The sequence below is a fragment of the Pseudopodoces humilis genome, chromosome 29 (genome assembly GCF_049639895.1).
Source record: "Pseudopodoces humilis isolate 2021_Gansu_Grassland_sample_001 chromosome 29, ASM4963989v1, whole genome shotgun sequence".
NCBI lineage: Eukaryota > Metazoa > Chordata > Aves > Passeriformes > Paridae > Pseudopodoces > Pseudopodoces humilis.
The window spans coordinates 2,662,193-2,680,488 of NC_142228.1; the positions used below are offsets into that span (position 1 = coordinate 2,662,193).

Consider the following 18,296-nt stretch of genomic DNA (forward strand, 5'->3'; position numbering starts at 1 on the left):
GGTGAATAGGGGTTCCAGGCAGGGCAGGGAGGGGTGCTGGCAGCCTCTTGCCACCCCCTTCCTTCCATTCCCATCCCTTCCCTCCCCCGGGGCCAACGCTGTGATTCAGCCTCTCAGTTTCAGTCCTCGTAGCCAATTTCCATGCCGAGCGGGAACACGGCAGGGAGGAGCGAGCGGCCACACGCTGCTCGACACCTCCAGCCCAGGACTGGCACAGCCTTGTCAACACCAACATGACCCCCAGTGAGCCCCAAAACGCCCCGATGCAGGCAGGAGAGGGGTCATCCCACCCTGCCACCTCCCACCTCCATCGGGGGATGCAGGCTGCACCCTCTGATCCAGGAGCAGGATGCATCCCCAAGGAGCAGTGTCACAGTGTTGCGCCCCAAAACAACCACCAGATCATGCATATCACGCCCCAAAGAGCCATGTGGGGTAGGACATGCTGCCCTTCAGCCCCCTGCAGCCCCCCTCCCTACCCCACCTGACACTCCCCTGAACAATGAGGGGGTCATGGATCCAAATTGGGGTCCCCCTCAGGGAACCCAGAGCCTCACAGGAGCCTGGCTGCTCTCATGGCCTCCATGGGTCCACAGCCCCAAAAGTTCCCCCAGGTCACCTGTGGGGACGTCCAGGCCTGAACTCATCCCTTCCTCTCCCACAGTGGGGTCTCTCCCACCCTGAGCTCCTGGATCCCATCGTGGCAGCACGTGGAAGGTGGAGGCAGCCATGAAAAGACCAGTCTGGATTTTATTAAAAGTTCAGCACCAGTAAATATATAAAAAGAGCAACTGTGCAAGAGAGGAAATCTTAAATTAATGGAGCTCAAGGCTAGAGAGGGCTGGTGTGGCAAAAATTCAAGGCACGGGCAGGGCGTGGGCACCACAGCCTCACCAAGCTGCAGTCCCATGGTGACACAGGCACCTGGCACAGTGGGAGTCCCCTGTAGAACCAGGCTGGGGACTCCAAGGGGACCTGGGCTATGCCTGGGAGGCTGAAGGAACAGGAGCAGGAGCCTCATGGAGCCACAGGAAGGGGCAGGACCAGCTCCAGCAGCATTGTGCACTGCTCCCAAAGTCGAGGTAGCCCCCCAAGCCCCTCAAGACAACACAGGGGTTGATCCTGGTGCATCATCCACAGATCCTGGGGAGCAGCTGAGGGCCACAGAAAACCCCAGTGCTGTGAGGCATCACTGCTGGTCAGGGCTCCTGGGGCACTGGGGGCAGGGGTGGCCCAGGCCCCTGGGCAGGCAGGGACGTTCAGGGCTGCTGGTGTTCCAGTGACAGGAATTGGGCTGTGCCAGGGCAGCAGACATCCAGGTGGCAAAGGCAGCCCTGCTGCAGGATGCTAGGCAGGATCAGCCCCTCCCCATGAGTCTGAGTTCCTACCAGTGGCTGGGAGGAGCCCAAAGCCTGATGTCCCCAAGATGGCATCACAGAGCCACCACCATCCAGCTCAGCTGGTGCCAGGTGCCCCTTCACCTGGCTCATCATAGGATCTCTGTAAACAAGGAGAGTTTGGTGGCACCAGGGGTGTGGGAAGCAGATCCCCCCCACCCTTGGCCCCCAGCTCTTGGGGTATCAGGAACCTTGTTCGTCTTTGTCTCCTTTGGTCTTGGGTTCCTGCCACCACTCCGCGAAGAAGCCCTCCTCGTAGTCACCTTCACCCTCAAACTCGCCATCAGAGGGCAGGTCCAGCAGCTCTGGCCCCTCACCACCATCCACCTCCATCTGCAGCACAGGAGGGGGCAGGGGAGCTCGGCAGCCTCACCTGCAGTCTCTGCTCCAGGGCTGCTTTGGGGGGGTCAGACCCCCCACCTGAGGAAGGTCCCTGCAGCACCCACACAAACCACCCCAACACCCCCAAAAGCACCCCCATAGGCACCATCTGCATCCCACGTCGGGCCCAGCAGGTACCTCATCATCATCCTGCAGGTACTGCTGAGCAAATTCCAGCATCTTCTTCTGAGCAGCCGTCTGGTTGTGGTAGCGCACGGCTTCCTGGGCACAGCAGGGGAGAGGGGCCGTGTCAGCCCCTCTCTGGTCAGTGCAGGGCTGCAGGATGGGGGGGGCTGGGGGGTCCTCACCGGCCGCGGCTCGAAGTCCTCGTCCTGCAGGCGCCAGCGCTCGCGGTGGAAGCGGTAATAGACCAGGTTCTGCTGCATCACGGTGTCACCCGGGTCGAAGAGCATGTAGCTGGAGACGCTGCGCACCGCGTCCTGCACGTCGTTCACTGCGGGGAGCAGCGCCGGGTGACACGGGGGTGACAGCCCTCCCAGGGCCCACAGCATCCCGGGGTGCCCCAGGACACCGTCCCCTGCTCCCACTGGCACTCACGCTTGTAGTAAGCGAACTGCAGGTAGTGGTACATGGTGGCCACAAACTTCTCCACAAAGTAGCCGCCCACGTTGGGAGTGAGCTCGGTCTCGCAGTCCACCTTGCACTGCAGCACGCTCACAAAGTGGTCTGGGGGGAGATGCCGGGTGTTGCACCCCTGATCACCTCCCCAGGTCTGCCGTCCCCCAGCCCTCCACTACCTGCGATGGCAGGGTAGAAGTCCTTGAAATCCTGAAGCTCGTAGGCACCCTCGCAGCCGGCCAGACAATCTTCGTACGCCTTGTAGTACTCGGCCAGCGCCTGCTCCATGTCGGCTGCGCTGCTCCGGAAATCCCCGTTGTTGTACAGCTTCACTGACCGCACGAATATTGGCTGCCAAGGACCTCTGCTTAGTGAGGGAGAGCTGCTTCCCTCGGGGTTTGGCAGGACCAGGCGTGCTTCAAGCCCTGAGGAGCTCCTCTCCTGCCCCAGCCCCATCCCCTCCTTACCTCATAGGGCTGAGCTTCCAGGTCAACCAGGTATTCATCCACATCCAGCATCGTCCTGTAGTAGTTCAGGTACCTCAAGGTCATCTCATGCTTGGGGTTTTTCTGCAGGAAGGTGTGGGCAGCAGACACTGCTTTCTCGATCTTATTTGACTGTGGAGGGAGGAGGAGCCGGTGCAGAGACCTGCTGCTGGGCAGCCTGGGCCAGTGCTGCAGCCAAAGGGGCCTCAGCACCCAGCCAGACCCCTGGGCTGCAGGACAGAGGGGTGATCTTTGTGGGGAACAGCCCACTGCACAATCATCCACTGGCAGTGGTGAACAGACAGGATCTGGGAACACGGACCTGGCAGGTAACTCCAGCCACACCAACCTCCTGGTTGTGCCCATGGTGAGCACAGGGACAGCTCAGCCCCTCATGGGCCCCCACATTCAGCCAGGAGCAGTCCACGTGGTGTGAGGTGGATCCACGTGGCGTGAGGTGGATCCACATGGTGTGGGTTTGACCCACACATCTGCTCTTCTCCAACGCTGACATCAGACCTGGCTGCTGCCCCTGCTGCTTTACGGGCTCTTGGGTTGGAGCTTCAGGGGAGTGAGAGGCAAGGAGGGAGGGTGGAATGACCCATCCATGAAATGGGTTTGGGCCAGAGCAGCATGAGGAAAAGGCATTAAGGATGAAGCCAGGCAGTCCCTCGCCACTGCCAGGTGAGTGGGGCTGCGGCACTGAGTGCTAAAACAGCACCCACAGTGGCAGGTGGCCAGGGACCAGGACCCTGACCAGAGGACTTCCCCTGCCAGAGACACTCTGGCCAACACACGGGCGCCTGAGCAGGATGCCTGTCTTGGGTTGCAGTGCAAGATGTAACCAAAAGTATGTATTCTATTACCATCTGTTAAAACCTGGTGGGGCAGTGCTCTTTATGTGACCCATCCTTCATAACTCCTGGGGGACATCTTCTGTTAATGGGCCATTGTGTGTCACTTCGTGACTGAAAAATCACCTCACCCCATTGTGAGAAGCTCCACCCAGGGGGAGGAGCCAAGCATTCCTACCTGGATATAATCTGAGACTTGGAAAACTGCAGTCAGCCTTTCTCTACTGGATTCCCAGAGGAAGACTGGACCCATCTACACCACCGGGGGACCTTCAGAGGAAAACTACACCCTTCTACAGGATCACTGCTTCAACAGAACCACATCTGTCACTCCAGGAGCACTGCAGCCACCATTTAATTGGACTGCTACCAACACACTGACCAACAGGGTGTCAGGTTGCATTCTGTCAGTGCTTTTTAGTTTTTTTTGTGCTACTGCATTTTTATTTTTAATTCTCCTAATAAAAAAAACTGCTATTCCTATTCCTATATCTTTGCCTGAGAATCCCTTGATTTCAAGATTATAGTAATTGGTGTGTGTGGGGGGTGGGTTTACATTTTTCCATTTCAAGGGAAATGGAAAAAAGGTTCCTGCCTTCCTTAGAAGACACCTGTCTTTTCAAACCAAGACAGAAAACCTTCTGAAACCTCCCTCCACAAAACCTCCCTCCACATCTGCACTGTGAAACTGAGCAAGTCTTTCTTTCTTATGGAGCATCCCGACACGTGTCCCATGGCAATCACAGAGGCACTGGACCCTTCAGCTCAGGCCCCTCAGTTGGGGCAGCCCCTGTGCACTGTCCCCAGGCAATGCTCTGCCTGTCCAGGGAGACCTTGGGGCACCAGGGCAGCACAAGGTGAGGCAGAGGGACACAAGCACAGGGGCCCCTCAGTCGTTCTGCCTGATGTGTCCCAGATGATGCTGACGTGCCACGGCTCAGGGGCAGGATGGAGGAGCTGGTGGGGGATGCCAGATGGGGAGTGAAGGGGAAGCTCCTGATAGCAGGGTGCAGGATGGAGGGGAGCTGGGTTCAGGGGGTGCAGAGATAGACGGGAGTGGGGCTCAGGGTGGGCAGATCAGAGGGTGCAGGCAGACAGTGTAGGATGGGGGCACAGGATGGAGGTGCAGGATTGGGGCATCGAAGAGGAGGTATAGGATGGGTGGCACAGGATGGGGCACGGGATGGGGTGTGCCCAGTCAGGGGGCAGAGTGGAGGAGAGCAGGACGGAGAAGCAGGACCCCCCCCACACACACCCCTTGCCATTTGCACCGCCTCACCTTGAAGAGCGCGTAGTGCAGGTACTGGTAGGGCTGGCGGCGCTGGAAGTCGCGCAGGGTCTGCGCCGGCGGGTAGCGCAGCTGGAACACGGGCAGCTCTCGTTTGCAGGCGCGCAGGCAGCCGGCGCGGAGCAGCAGCCGCCCGAAGAGCCGCAGCTCCCGCTCCCACTCCCACGCGGGGTCCCGCTCCTCCCCCGCGGGGGGCTCCCCGGCGCAGCGGCGGTGGCAATGCGCCTCGCTGTCCCGCAGCAGCCTGTGGAGCCGCAGACTGGCCTCCAGCCCCTCAGCGCTCTCCGCCCATTGCTCGTCCGCGTACCGCTCCAGCGCCCGCGCGTAGGCGCGCTGCAGCGGCTCCAGCGCGGCCGCGGGGAAGCCGCGCACGCTGTACTGCTCGTACTGCGCCGCGCACAGCCCCGCCGCCAGCACCGCCAGCAGCACGGCCGGCTGCGGAGCCGGTACCGGCACCGCACCGCCCATCCCCGCTGCCGCGCACTGCCCGCGCTCCGCGCTCCGCGCCGGGCCCGCGCAGGGGGCGGGCGGCGGGGCTGGGCGGTGCGAACCGGGAGCGCAGGGTCTTAGTGCGGCCCCGCCGGGCCGCGGGAGCGCGCAGGGGAGCGAGGAGGGCGAGGGGGAGCGCGCAGGGGAGCGAGGGGAGCGCGCAGGAGAGCGAGGGGAGCGCGCAGGAGAGCGAGGGGAGCGCGCAGGGGAGCGAGGGGCACTCGGGGAGCGCGCAGGGGAGCGAGGGGAGCGCGCAGGGGAGCGAGGGGAGCGCGCAGGGGAGCGAGGGGCACTCGGGGGAGCGCGCAGGGGAGCGAGGGGCACTCGGGGGAGCGCGCAGGAGAGCGAGGGGAGCGCGCAGGAGAGCGAGGGGCGCTCGGGGGTGCGCGCAGGGGAGCGAGGGGCACTCGGGGGAGCGCGCAGGGGAGCGAGGGGCGCTCGGGGGAGCTGCGCAGCACGGAGCGAGGGGCCTCAGCACCGCCGTGCGCGGGGGGACCCTCCAGGCCGGCGGTGCCCGGAGGTGTCGCCGCCGCCGGCCGCTGCCAAGCCCGAGGCCGCACGCCCTGTGCCGTGCCAGATCCCGGTCCCAGAGATGTCCCGTGCCAGGCCTCGGCATGGCCGCACTGGCCCCGGTCCAAACCCAGCTCTTTGTCGCTGGCTGGACGGTGGCACTGAGGGATGTCCCAGCGCGGGGCAGGAGCCAGGACGCTGCTGAGGTTTCTCCCTGCGGACCAAAGGCTGCTGACCGTACCCAGCGCTCCTGTCAGCACTCACTCGGGGCAATGAGGACCTGCCCCCGCCCCATCGGGACAGCCCCGTGTCCCCCCGAGCAGCGCTGAAGGTGCTCAGCCCCGGTGTGCTGTGTTGGGGGGCTGCAGAGCCCCCCGGGCTGAGCTGGGGGAGCTGACGGTGCTTTGCTGGAGCTGTTGCTCTCATTGGCAGCAGAGCCTCAGAGGAGCTGAGCTGGGATTTGGGTTTGGGTTCACAGCCTGTTGCATTTCCCACCTGGCACTCCCCACAGGACTTGTTTCTTGCCGATGGATTTGGGGGAGCAGGGATGTGTGGGCAACACCTTCTGTGAGCGTTTCAGGCTGTGTTTGGGAAGGGCTGCTAGGGGAATTTCACATTTTTAATCATCGCCATTCAGTAAAGACTCTGCCAGCAGCTGACTCGTTAGTAAAACATTTAATTCCTTTTCTTTACTCTCCCAAACTTCTGGGACTGAGCAGCAGCATCTTGGGCCGGGTGCAATGAGCTGGCAGCGGCAGAAGAGCAGCAGGAGGAGGAGGCACAGCAGAGTTAGGACTTGGGGCCGGGCCGGGCCTGCAGCCGCACAGCCGCTCCCCAATGGCTCCGTCAGCTTTTCCTTCGGAGGAAGAATTGCCCAAGGAAAAAAAAAAAAAAAGAGTAAATAATGAGAGGGGAAAAGAAAATAAAAAAAGAGGAGAGTAAAAAAAGATGAAAAGGGGGGGCAGGGGGAAGAAGAGAAATTAAAAAAAGGAGGGATAAACCTAAGGGGAAAAACAAAAGAGGGGAAAAGAATAACCCCTCCCGCCGTGCATCGTTCTCTGCCGCGGTGTCAGTTCAGGCGCGGCGGGGGGAGCGCGGCGGGGCCCGGACACGTCTACAGAAATTCCAGGAGGGCCGGGCTGGGCGGACGGAGGGGAAGGGAAGGGAAAGCGAAGGAAAGGGGCGTCCCGGGCAGGAAAGGGGCGTCCTGAACCCCGCGCCCTCCTCCTTCCCCCCGCCGGGCCCTTCCGCCGCCTCACCGCCATGGCCATGGCCCCGGGCAGCCGCTGCCTTCTCCTCCTCCTCCTCCTCCTCCTGGGCGTCCTGGGGGCCCCGGCGCTGGGCGACCCCGGCCCTTTAGAAGACGTGGTGATAGACAGATACTATATACCCAAAATCTGCCTGCGGGAGGCGCAGATGGGGGATTTCATTCGCTACCACTACAATGGGACCTTTAAAGATGGCAAAAAGTTTGACTCCAGGTATCGCCGCGGCTGTGCGGGGGCTGCATGCGGGGGGCAGCTGCGGCGGGACCCTGCATGCCTCCCCCAGCCCCCAGCCCGCATGCCGGGGCAGGCAGGCAGCTGCGGGGACCCCCATGCCATCCCCCAGCCCCGGGGCACGGGCGGCCCGGCCAGACAACGCCCAGCACCCCCGGCTTTGAGCCAAGAAGGGCTTTTGGTGGCTGAACACGTCTCAGGCTGAAGCGAGCCCTGAGCCCAGCTCTGCAGCCCCTGCCTGGGCTGCCCCACCAGGTCCCACGGAAGCTCCCAGCCCTTCAGGGATCTGCACCCCCTCAGCTCTGCAGAGCTGTGGGATAGCCTGTCCAGGGCACAGGCAGAATTTGGGATTTTGCCCTAACTGGCACACTCTGCACTCAGGAACACGTACCTACATGTGCTGCACAGGCAGGAAAATGCTTAAAGCACTTTGAGACGTGGCAGTGGCAAAACCCTTCATTATCCCAGAGGCTTCACTCTGCTGGGCTCAGTGTTCCTTGGCCCCTCGTCCCTGCTCTGCTCATGCTGGCTGGGAATCAGGGCTGGGGCAGCCCCTGGTTTGCAGCACCATGAGTGGGGAGGAGAACTGGGGACACAGAAACCGCTGGAGCCATGATGGGGCTCAGCCCCAGCACCATGTAGCAATAAAAATTTCTTAGGCAGGTGGTTTTTTTTGAGTTCTGGAAAGCAAAGGTGTTCACAGTTTGATGTGTCTTACCTTCCTTGTAAGCATGAATGGGGAAAGTAACTGCAATGGGAGCCTGGGGACACTCACTGCTAAAAGAATTCTCTGCCAGGAGACCATCTGTTGCTCCAGTAATTTCTTGGAGTATTTTAAAGTTTAAAAATAAAAACAAATTTGCAGTTTAAAAATGAGGCTGGGACGTTGTCTTTCCTCATCACTGTGTAAAGCTCAAATGTGCTGTATACAAAATGATTTGGAAGCAGCAGGAAGCCCCAGAGCTGCCGGCCTCCAGCCCAGCTCAGTGGGTGAGATCTGGGGAGGGTGTGGATGGCTTCTGGGGGTGCAGAGTCAGGCTGAAGTGCTGACCAGTGCCCCAGGGGCCAGCTGCCCTCCAGCAGCATGAGATTGAGCCCTCTAGCATCCGTGTTTTTGAGCTATGGACTCTGCCTGCAACACGGACTCACAGGCTGTGATGGGAGCCCTGCACACTGGGGAGGGGCAGCCCTGTCCCTCTGCCCTCCCCCACCAGCACCGGCAGCTTTGGAGCTCCATCCTTTTTCTCACCTCTGACGGGTGTGTCCCTTTGCCCCAGCTATGACCGAGGGGCCACGGTGGCCGGTGTGGTGGGCGTTGGGCGGCTGATCACGGGCATGGACCGGGGGCTGCAGGGCATGTGCGTGAACGAGCGGCGTCACCTCATCGTGCCACCCCACCTGGGCTACGGCAGCATCGGCGTGGGTAAGGGGCCCTGGCACGGGGGGGGTGAGGGACCAAAACCCCCAGGGCTGGCCTTAGCAGGGACAGGGCTCCAGTGCCTCCCTGGCAGATGCGGCTTAAGGGTGGCTCCATGGCCAGGGCGAGTGATGCTGGAGTGGGGCTTCCCTGGGAAGGAGGGGTCCTGCCCCCAGCTGGCCTGTGCTGCTTTCCCAGGGGCTGGCGTGGGTCACCAGCAGCCCTGAGCAGCAGCAGCAGCTTCAGGGGAGGCTTCAGGGGACAGAGCCCATGGCCAGCCTGGGCTTAGTCTTAGTCCCACTTAAGGTGTTCTGTCCTTGCTGCTGCCCCTTTAGCGGGGCTGATCCCCCCAGATGCCACCCTGTACTTTGACGTCGTCATGCTGGACATCTGGAACAAGAATGACAAGCTGCAGATCACCACCCTGTCCAAACCCGAGCGCTGCAACCGCACGGTGGAGAACTCGGACTTCGTGCGGTACCACTACAACGGCACCCTGCTGGATGGGACCCCCTTCGACTCCAGGTATGCGCCACTGGGATGCACCTGGCCTCAGGGCAGGGGGCTGTGGGGCTGGGATGCACCCTCTGCCTTGCCACTGGGTCACTAGGGGTGGCTGGGACCCAGGGGCACCAGGCTGGGCACACAGTCGGAGCAGCCTCACCCTGTACTCCCTCCTGGCTCCCCAGCAGGGCTGGTGCAGCTCCGTGACCCCCCAAACCAGCCTCTGGCACAGCCCTGCTCTGGCTGGGGCTGCTGAGCCGTCCCCAGCCTCATTCTCCACCAACAGCTACAGCAAGGGCAGCACCTACGACACCTACGTGGGCACCGGCTGGCTGATCAAGGGCATGGACCAGGGGCTGCTGGGCATGTGCGCTGGGGAGAAGAGGAGCATCATCATCCCCCCGTTCCTGGCCTATGGGGAGAAGGGCTATGGTGAGCCAGGCACCACCCTATCGTGCCAGCCCCTTCCCTCCCAGCTCTGACCAGAGCCCCCTAGTACAGAAGGACCCTCCTTCAGGCTGACCCGTGTCCTCCCCCAGGGACTGTGATCCCACCACAGGCATCGCTGGTGTTCAGCGTGCTGCTGGTGGATTTCCACAACCCCAAGGATGGTGTCTTTCTGGAGCACCTGGAGGTGCCAGAGTCCTGCAAACGCCGGGCTGTGACCGGGGACTTTGTCCGCTACCACTACAATGGGACACTCATGGACGGGACACTCTTTGACTCCAGGTGTGGGAGGAAGCAGCTGCGTAGGGAGAGCCCCTGATGTCCTCTCCCACCCCACAACTGCAAGGAAAGGCTGGAGAGGGGGCAGTGGGCATGAAATAGGCTAAAAAGGACAATATCTGTTTATTGCATCTCTTGGAGCAAGGTTTGGTTTCTGGAGGAGCAGGAGAGGCTGAGAGGAGGGGTGTGGGTTGGGGGGTAGGGTCTGGGGCATTGATGGTGCTGGGGGTTCTCTTGCTGCAGTTACTCCCGCAATCAGACCTACAACACCTACATTGGGAAGGGCTACATCATCCCTGGCATGGATCAGGGGCTGCAGGGGGTCTGCGTGGGAGAGCAGCGGCGAGTGGTCATCCCCCCACACCTGGCTTACGGGGAGAACGGTGCAGGTAAATGTGCAGAGGGCTCTGAGAGACGAGCACATCAAGGGGTGTGGGAAGCAGCAGGGAAAGGCTTCACCTGCCCTGCAGCGCTCCAGCAGCTCCCCTCATCCTCCTCTTCCAGGAGATAAAATCCCCGGCTCAGCCGTGCTCATCTTTGATGTCCACATCATCGACTTCCACAACCCTGAGGACCCGGTGGAGATTGAGACCGTGTTCCGGCCCGAGGGCTGCAATGTCACCACCCGCCACCGGGACTTTGTCCGCTACCACTACAACTGCTCCTTGCTGGACGGCACCCGGCTCTTCTCCTCGTGCGTGCCCCGAGCATTCCCGTCCTTCCTGGGGCCAAACCCTGCCTGGCACTGGGCTGGGGGTGGGCAGGCACCGGGCAGCACCGGGACCATCCGCTCTGCCACAGGCAGGGCTGGAGCATCACAGGGCACGGGGCAGCAGGATGGGGCAGCGGGGAGGAGAGTTCAAGGGACACAGTGGGATGGAGGGTGTGGAACTTCATGGCATATCAGGGTGGAGGATGTGGGATTCTGGGCCATGGTGGGATGGAAGGGTTGGGATTTCAGGGTTGCCCACTAGATCCGAGGGACTTTTCTCACCTGCGCTGTTTCCTCTGTGTCTCCTGCAGCCACGACTATGAGAAGCCCCAAGAGGTAACTCTGGGGGCCAACAAGGTGATCGAGGGGCTGAACAGTGGCCTGCTGGACATGTGTGCAGGGGAGAGGCGGGTGCTCATCATCCCCCCACACCTGGGCCACGGGGAGAGCGGAGGTAGGGGAGTGGTGGCTGATGTGTGCAATGAAAACTGGGTGGTTCAGCCTTGCTGAGCCCCTGCTGGGCTCCATCCCCTGTCCTGCCAGGGCTGTAGGCTCAGAGCCAGGGCTTTGCTTTGCCCCCTGTGGTGCTGGAGCTTTTGCTGTGTTTTCAGCCCGGGGGGTGCCTGGCAGCGCTGTGCTCCGCTTTGAGGTGGAGCTGGTCTCCATGGAGGAGGGGGTTCCTGAGGGCTACCTCTTCATCTGGCACGGGGAGCCACCAGCCAACCTGTACGAGCAGATGGACCTCAACAAGGACGGGGAGATCCCTGCTGATGAGGTGAGTGGCTCCTAAATGCTGGGGTTCAGGAGGAAATGGGGCACAGGGGACCCCACCCTGGGCAGCAGCACTTGAAGGGCACTGCTGCCCCTGCGCACTTGGGAGCCTGCAGAGCTGTGCAGGAAGAACACCCCAGCCAAAGCATTGCTGCTGGGTGAGGGCAGTGTCCCTGAGGGCAGCCTCTGCTCCAGTCCCTGCCTGTCCTTGGCACGGGCCATGGTCTCCCTGCCCTGCCCCAAGCAGCATCTCTTCCCTCTCCCCTCTCCAGTTCTCCACCTTCATCAAGACCCAGGTGGCGGAGGGGAAAGGCCGCCTCATGCCCAGCTCCGACCCAGAGAAAGTCATTGCTGACATGTTCCAGAACCAAGACCGCAACCAGGATGGGAAGATCACACCCAACGAGCTGAAGCTCAAGTCGGATGAGGACCAGGAGAAGATTCATGAGGAGCTCTGAGGAGCAGTCCCTGCTGTTCCTGGAGACAGGACTCATCCTCGCCGTGTCATGGCCGGTCTCCCACCCTGGGAATCTGCCCCTCCCCAGTCCTGCAGGGGGCTGGGTTTTGATTTTCACCTCTTATTAACTGAGGGTATTTTGATGTGTTCTCCTGAGCAGGAAAACTCAGCCCCCAGCTAATAAACCCAGACTAGAAGATGTCCCCTCCCTAAGCCCCTTCATCCTCCACCAGCGACTGCAGGTCCAGCTCCAGCCCCCTCCCCTGTCTGTGCTGCCTCAGGGGGCAGGCAGGATACAGGGGGGCTCCCCCTCACCTCCACCACAGCATTTTGTAGTTTAGGGTTGGGGATTGGGTTTTTTATATATACACTTAAAATTCTTTAGAGGGAAGAAAGAGAAGGCTTTTGTCCCTGTCCCTGCTCTGCCCCTGCTGCCCTGGGCCAAGAGGCTGAAGGGGGCTCAAGTTCCCAGGGTGGAACCCCAATACTCTGCAGGCATCTGCCATTCCAAAAGTCTGGGCCCCCTGCAACTGTGGGACCCGGCAAACACCTCATCAGCTGGGAGAAGGGAAACAGACCTTCACCCCCAGCCCTCAGGGAGCAGCACTGTCCCCCTTCACACCCTCCCCACCTCCTAGCCCCCAGTGATTGAGACAAATCAAACCCATTTAGTTTCAATGCCCAAATGCAGGTCACAGCCTTGGAGTGCTCAGGTCCTCCTGGGACCAGCACAGCTCTGGCACCTGCCAGCTCCCAAAGCCCCTGCAGTCTGTCCTCAACAGGGACAGAAGAAATGCAGAAGCACATCAGTGCAGAGTGAATCCCTCAAATGGGGACTTGCCTTGCACCAAATAAATAATTCCTCCAGGTTTCCAAGGAGTTTGACTGTGTTTGGTTACTTTGCCATGGAACGTGGTCATGTGTTGGCAGCACAGGGACCAGCTTTGCCTGGGGGATTCCAGGCTCCAGCATCCACTGGGTCTGGCAGGAGAAATCAAAATTCCCTCCTGGGATCCTCCACCAAAGGCAACAAAGCTTCAGTTCCAGCAGCTGGTGAGGGCTGGGGGGCTCTGGTGGGATGGGGAGCTGGGGAGCAGAGGCAGCTGCCAGCACCAGCCCAGGGAGCAGAGCAGCTCCAGCCCCTCGGCGCTGGCTACAAACCACCTGTGACCCAGCTTTAGACAATTTTGTTTTTATTCCAAAACAGAGAACAAATCTGCTCTTCCCATAGTCCAACATAACCAGAGGTTATACAGAAATAAAATGGTCTTTTCCTATTGCTGCTCTGAGAGCCAAGGATCAGCCCAGAAATTTAGTATACAAACATGGTCAGGTAAAACATTGCTTAAAACTCAAAATTTTGCCATTGGCCCCTCCTCCCCCATCCCCACCCTACTCCTCTGATCCCTGGCAGACAAACTTACTTCTGGCTTTGGGCAGCAGCTGCAGCTGAGCTCTGGGTCTTGAGGGACGGCTGGAAAAAGCTTTTTTTCCGGAGTAAGAGCTGCACTGGTGCAAGAGGGATGGGTGAGCTGAGACACGAGGCTAGAGAGCTGCTGGTTTACATGGGGAATGTGGGGCTGGGTGATGTGATGGCCAGCAGGGCCACACCAGCCCAGCAGCTGCACTGGCACCAGAGTCAGCCCAGGAGCTTTGAAGTCCACAGAAAACAGGACGAGAGAGAAACTTGTTTTCTTAGTCAGGAACACAGTGGCACATCTAAACCAGGCCTCAGCCCACAGTAAACTGTCTCCATTCCACCCTCAGCTGCTGAAGCAAATGCAGAACATCTCTGCCTGAAATGGGGAATGGTTTGTTGTGGCCTCAGGAGGTGGCAGGGGTGAATTCCCAGTGGGACGAAGTCACTCTGGGTGGGAAACTGCAGAGCCAGGCAGGGTTGGTGTAAAGGAGAAGCTTCCTCCTTCTCACTTCTCCTGCTCCAGGGCTGGCTGAGGGCATTAGTGAGGTCAGGATGGAGCCCAGCCAGCTCCAGCAGGTCCCCACCAGCTCTGTCCTGGGAAGGACATTCCCTGCCCCGTGCCTGCTGCGTGGCTGGAGCTGGGACACCACGTCCCCAGCTCATGTCTCAGCCAGGATGTACCGCAGAATCCCGTTCACCACGTCCAGCGTCTCGTCGCTCTCCAGCACAATGTCATAGGAATCCAGGTACTTCCCCCTCCGCTCCTCCACCTGCCAGGACCATGAACAACCAGCAGCTGAGGGTGAGGATGTTCCACCCACAGTACTGAAAAGGGAGTCAATAACTACCCTGACCACTTCCCAGACACAGTGGGAGCTCAGCAGACCCCCAGGTCCCTGCACACACCCCACAGGAGCTCATACAAATCCCTTACATGCCCAAATCACTGGGGCAGCCCCCTGCCCTTCCCTGCTGGGGGAAGGCTGGTAGGGAAGCACTAAACTGCTCCTCTCACCCACCTTGTCATTGAGAAAGCCAATCTTGAGGATGTTCTCCACACTGGGAACACCATCTGCCATCGTCAGGTCACCCATGGAGTCCCCCAGCAGGATGATGCTCGTCCTTGTGCTCAGCTGCTGGAAGTACTCCGTGCCCTGCAGCACGGTGTTGTTCTTGTTGTAGGTGTGGATGAGGGGTCCCTTGAAGTGCGTGAGGATTCCCTGAGCACATGGGACAGACAGACAGACAGACAGACAGCTCTTAACCTGATGGTGGCACTGTTAATCACGTCCCAGTCCTCAGTCCCAGCACCACACCACTCCCTCCACACACTCACCACACGGATGCAATGCAAGAACTCACAGCATCATTGAAGTCCATGTAGTTGGACACCACATTGACGTTGGAGTAGAAGACGTTGGCCTGACGGATAATCTCTTCCAGGATATCGCCAACGCCAGCCGAGAAGATGAACAGGGGGACGTTGTTCTTATGCAGCTGATCAAAGAACTCCCTGAAGCCATCCCTAGAGCAGGAGTGTCCATTGCACAGGGCTGTGTTACCAGCTCCCAGCGTGGTGCCTGGTGCCCTGTGCTCAGCCCAGCTCCTGTTCCTGCCCACATTCCCAAACAGAAACACATGTGCAAGCTCTGCAAACAGCACGAGCTCTCTGTGGCAGCAGCACTCCCGTGGCAGAACCCCAGAGCTCTGGGTGCAGCAGCTGGGAGGGTGCTTGTGGGAACATTTTGCCTGGCATCTCCTGAGCACCTCAGCTGCTCAGCAGGGGCACAGGGCACACTGCCCACACACACCCACACAAGTGGGAGATGTGCAACAGGTCAGACTGGTTGGGAGGATGATCACAACAACTGTGACAGCCCCAGTCTGCCAGGACACAATTCCATAAAGAAGTGGAACCTGGGCTCATGAAAAGCTATCTCCTCCCTGAGCCTGGCAGAAACCTGGCAGAGCCCAGCTCCCCGAGCTGGCCTTAGGGCCACTGCTGCCAGGTCAGCTTTAGCAGCAAGTTCTAGCACAACATTTTTGTGCTGTGGGTGAAATCTGCTGCTAAGCCAAGTGCCGGGTCTGCATAAGGCTTGGCAGTTCCAGTGCAAAGAGCACAGCTCTGCTGGAAGCAGAGAGCTGCAGGCTGCCCCTGCATCCTGCCCTGCAAATGGGGAGCTGTGCCCAGCACCAGCCCCTCAGCTGCTCCTTGCCAAGGCCCAGGAGAGGGGTGGTGGTTTCAGAGCAGGAAGGGAGCAGCCTGCAGCCAAGGAGTAAGCTCAGGCTGTGGCTCATGTTCTGACTTCCTTAGAATTCAGCCCCAGGGAGTGAGCAAGGCAGGCTGGCACTGGTCACACTGCAGTGTGGTGACAGCACAGAGATCTGGTTACATGGTCAGGAGAGAAGGGCTGTGGGCAGCCAAGCTGTACCTCAGCATCACATTCCCATGCCCAAACCTCAGCATCACATCCCCAGGCCCAAACCTCAGCATCACATCCCCAGGCCCAAACCTCAGCATCACATCCCGTGCCCATACCTGAGCATCGCTTCTGACTCTCTGACGATCTGAGCTATGTCACCTTTGTGGATCTTCTGCTGCACCAGCAGCTCATGGGCCTTGGTCCACCTGTATGTGATGTGGGAAAGGCAGCAATGACAGAGCTCCCAGAGGCCCTCAGAAGTCAGAAACAACAACTAAATCTTTTGGGATTGCTGCCAAGCCCAGGGATGATTCAAGCCTCATGTCCTGTAGTCCTCAGGTACAAGATGTTGTCAGGACAAGGTCAAGATCACCAAAAACAGGACTCACCACTCCACCATGAGGGGACATTTCTCTTCCAGGGTCCGGTTGGGATCTATTTCAATGGGATAGTAATAGTGGAGCAGATCCTTCAGCTGGAGTGTCACATAGGGGGAAAAAGAACAAAGTGAACATCAGGTCTAAAGAGACTAAGCAAAACTAGCATTTCTGAAGTTCTCCAAAGCATTGCTCTACCTAAACACAGCCAAAACCTTGTCACTGAGCAGCTTCCCTCTGAGCAACTCTCAGCAGTCTGGCTGGCTCTCCCCTTGCTCCAAATGCCCTCCCCTTCCTCCTCTTATCAAACTGAAACACCCACAACTGCATGTGCAAATTCGAGTTCCCTTTTTAACTTCTCTGTCACTGCTGGCTGAAATGCAGCCTGGACACTTTCTCACTCCATCCTGGCAGCCACCACAGCTGGGAGAGCTGCCACACCAGCCAGTGTGACCTCCCGATGACAGGTGACATGTACAAGAGTCACCAAGCCAAGATGTGGCGCCTTACACACAGCACCCACCTTCTTCTTGCCATCCTCGCTGATAACACGGCTGGTATCAAGGATATCTACAAAGCAAATAAAACACCAATGATGTAGCACAGAATCATAAATAGACTTTATACAGCAACTCCCCTGCATCTCAGTGCTGGCTCCTCCCAATACAAGCCGTGGTGACACTGTGACCCGAGCACAGTGGGGTCCCAACGCAGTGGCTCCCACTCTAAGCCCACAGCAGGCCACAATCACAGGGCCTGGCTTGGCCAGACAGCAGCCTCGGTGCCCTGGGCAGTGGGATGAAGGCAGCCAGCCCAGGAGCAGGCTCCTGGCTCCTGCAGAAGCCCAGGCCTGCATGGGGAGGACAGGACGGAGCGGCCAGGCTTGGCACAGGGAATGACAGGAACCACATCAAATACAAACATAGAAACCAAACTGAGCTAGCGACAGTGAAAACAACGGCTTCCACTCACTGTGAGATGTGGGGCAGCGCCTGCCATTGCAACCAAACCTGCTCAGCGTCATGTCAAAGTCGGAAATCACCTGGAAGAGGGGAGAAAACCGAATCCGTGCGTGACCCAGTGCATTCTGCGCTGGCCAGAGTGAGCCCAAGGCGATGCCACCTGTGAGAACGTGCACCCAGCACCACCGGGTCTCCCGTGGGCACAGACTGGCAGCGACGACGTGGCCGCTCCTGCCAGCGGCGAGGCAGATCATGTCCTCACCCTCCCACCCCGGAGCTCTTATCGGCACCGAATGGCTTCATCCTGGGCGGAGCAGGGGTTTGGGGACTGGCGCACAGTTAAAGCTTCAGAACTGGGAGTCCGGGGGCCCGTACTCCCTCTCCTCTGGGCTTCTCCCCCTCCAGCTGCACCGCAGGTCCCTCGCGGGGCTGGGAGAAGCCGGGCCGGGGGACGAGGAAGGGGCAGCTGAGAAAAGGGCAGAGCACGGGCGATGCACCGCGGGGCCGGTACCTGCAGTTTGGCCACCCCTTGCTCCCGGAGAGACTGGATGATCCCCCGCACACGCTCGGGCTGCCGGATCCGGACCGTAGCTTTCTCCAGCTCGGGCACCTGCAGGCAGAGACCCCGCTCGGTGACCGAGACCCTCCAGCCCCCTGTGTCCGTCCGTGCTGGCCGCGCTCCCGGCCCGCAGCCCCGCTCTCACCATCTCGGCCGCTCCGCTCCCGCCGGGCCCCGCGGCCGCGGGGCGGGACCGGAACGGGGCCACGGGGCTGCGGCCACCGGGCGGGGCTGCGGGGACCGGGAGGAGCTCCGGGGACCGGGAGGGGCTGCGGGGACCGGGAGGGGCTCCGGGGACCGGGAGGAGCTCCGGGGACCGGGAGGGACTGCGGGGACCGGGAGGGGCTGCGGGGACCGGGAGGGGCTGCGGAGACCGGGAGGAGCTCCGGGGACCGGGAGGAGCTCCGGGGACCGGGAGGGACTCCGGGGACCGGGAGGAGCTGCGGGGACCGGGAGGGACTCCGGGGACCGGGAGGAGCTCCGGGG

The 18,296-nt window shown here is 60.3% G+C and overlaps 3 protein-coding genes across 3 annotated transcripts; 1 reads left to right on the forward strand and 2 right to left on the reverse strand.

The window, feature by feature from the left end:
• Window positions 1-730: 730 nt before the first annotated feature.
• Window positions 731-5,452, reverse strand: P3H4 (prolyl 3-hydroxylase family member 4 (inactive)). Its single transcript, XM_005531535.3, has 8 exons — window positions 4,976-5,452; window positions 2,825-2,974; window positions 2,537-2,708; window positions 2,337-2,465; window positions 2,087-2,232; window positions 1,917-2,000; window positions 1,589-1,730; window positions 731-1,500 (listed from the first exon to the last, which is right to left on the reverse strand). Exons 1-8 carry the CDS (start codon window positions 5,450-5,452, stop codon window positions 1,490-1,492), a joined length of 1,311 nt encoding a protein of 436 aa, XP_005531592.3. The 3' UTR covers window positions 731-1,489.
• Window positions 5,453-7,158: 1,706 nt separating this feature from the next.
• On the forward strand, window positions 7,159-12,945 carry FKBP10 (FKBP prolyl isomerase 10). Its single transcript, XM_014260141.2, has 10 exons — window positions 7,159-7,464; window positions 8,760-8,905; window positions 9,235-9,424; window positions 9,690-9,835; window positions 9,943-10,132; window positions 10,373-10,518; window positions 10,634-10,823; window positions 11,153-11,295; window positions 11,453-11,616; window positions 11,885-12,945. Exons 1-10 carry the CDS (start codon window positions 7,247-7,249, stop codon window positions 12,068-12,070), a joined length of 1,719 nt encoding a protein of 572 aa, XP_014115616.1. The 5' UTR covers window positions 7,159-7,246; the 3' UTR covers window positions 12,071-12,945.
• A 300-nt stretch (window positions 12,946-13,245) lies between these two features.
• Window positions 13,246-18,021, reverse strand: NT5C3B (5'-nucleotidase, cytosolic IIIB). Its single transcript, XM_014260148.2, has 9 exons — window positions 17,956-18,021; window positions 17,763-17,861; window positions 17,262-17,331; window positions 16,813-16,859; window positions 16,302-16,387; window positions 16,029-16,118; window positions 14,852-15,014; window positions 14,509-14,709; window positions 13,246-14,259 (listed from the first exon to the last, which is right to left on the reverse strand). Exons 1-9 carry the CDS (start codon window positions 17,956-17,958, stop codon window positions 14,149-14,151), a joined length of 870 nt encoding a protein of 289 aa, XP_014115623.1. The 5' UTR covers window positions 17,959-18,021; the 3' UTR covers window positions 13,246-14,148.
• Between the last annotated feature and the right edge of the window lie 275 nt (window positions 18,022-18,296).

Excerpts from the sequence above, each read along its gene's own strand:
- P3H4 (XM_005531535.3), bottom strand. The coding sequence starts at position 5,452 with ATGGGCGGTGCGGTGCCGGTACCGGCTCCGCAGCCGGCCGTGCTGCTG. Across the intron at positions 2,709-2,824 it reads TGGAAGCTCAGCCCTATGAG|CCAATATTCGTGCGGTCAGT; the intron begins GTAAGGAGGGGA and ends GGTCCTTGGCAG. Across the intron at positions 1,731-1,916 it reads ACCTGCAGGATGATGATGAG|ATGGAGGTGGATGGTGGTGA; the intron begins GTACCTGCTGGG and ends CCTGTGCTGCAG.
- NT5C3B (XM_014260148.2), bottom strand. Across the intron at positions 14,710-14,851 it reads ACATGGACTTCAATGATGCT|GGAATCCTCACGCACTTCAA; the intron begins GTGAGTTCTTGC and ends CCATGTGCTCAG. Across the intron at positions 14,260-14,508 it reads TTGGCTTTCTCAATGACAAG|GTGGAGGAGCGGAGGGGGAA; the intron begins GTGGGTGAGAGG and ends TGGTCCTGGCAG.
- FKBP10 (XM_014260141.2), top strand. The coding sequence starts at position 7,247 with ATGGCCATGGCCCCGGGCAGCCGCTGCCTTCTCCTCCTCCTCCTCCTC. Across the intron at positions 9,836-9,942 it reads CTATGGGGAGAAGGGCTATG|GGACTGTGATCCCACCACAG; the intron begins GTGAGCCAGGCA and ends GTCCTCCCCCAG. Across the intron at positions 11,617-11,884 it reads GGGAGATCCCTGCTGATGAG|TTCTCCACCTTCATCAAGAC; the intron begins GTGAGTGGCTCC and ends TCCCCTCTCCAG.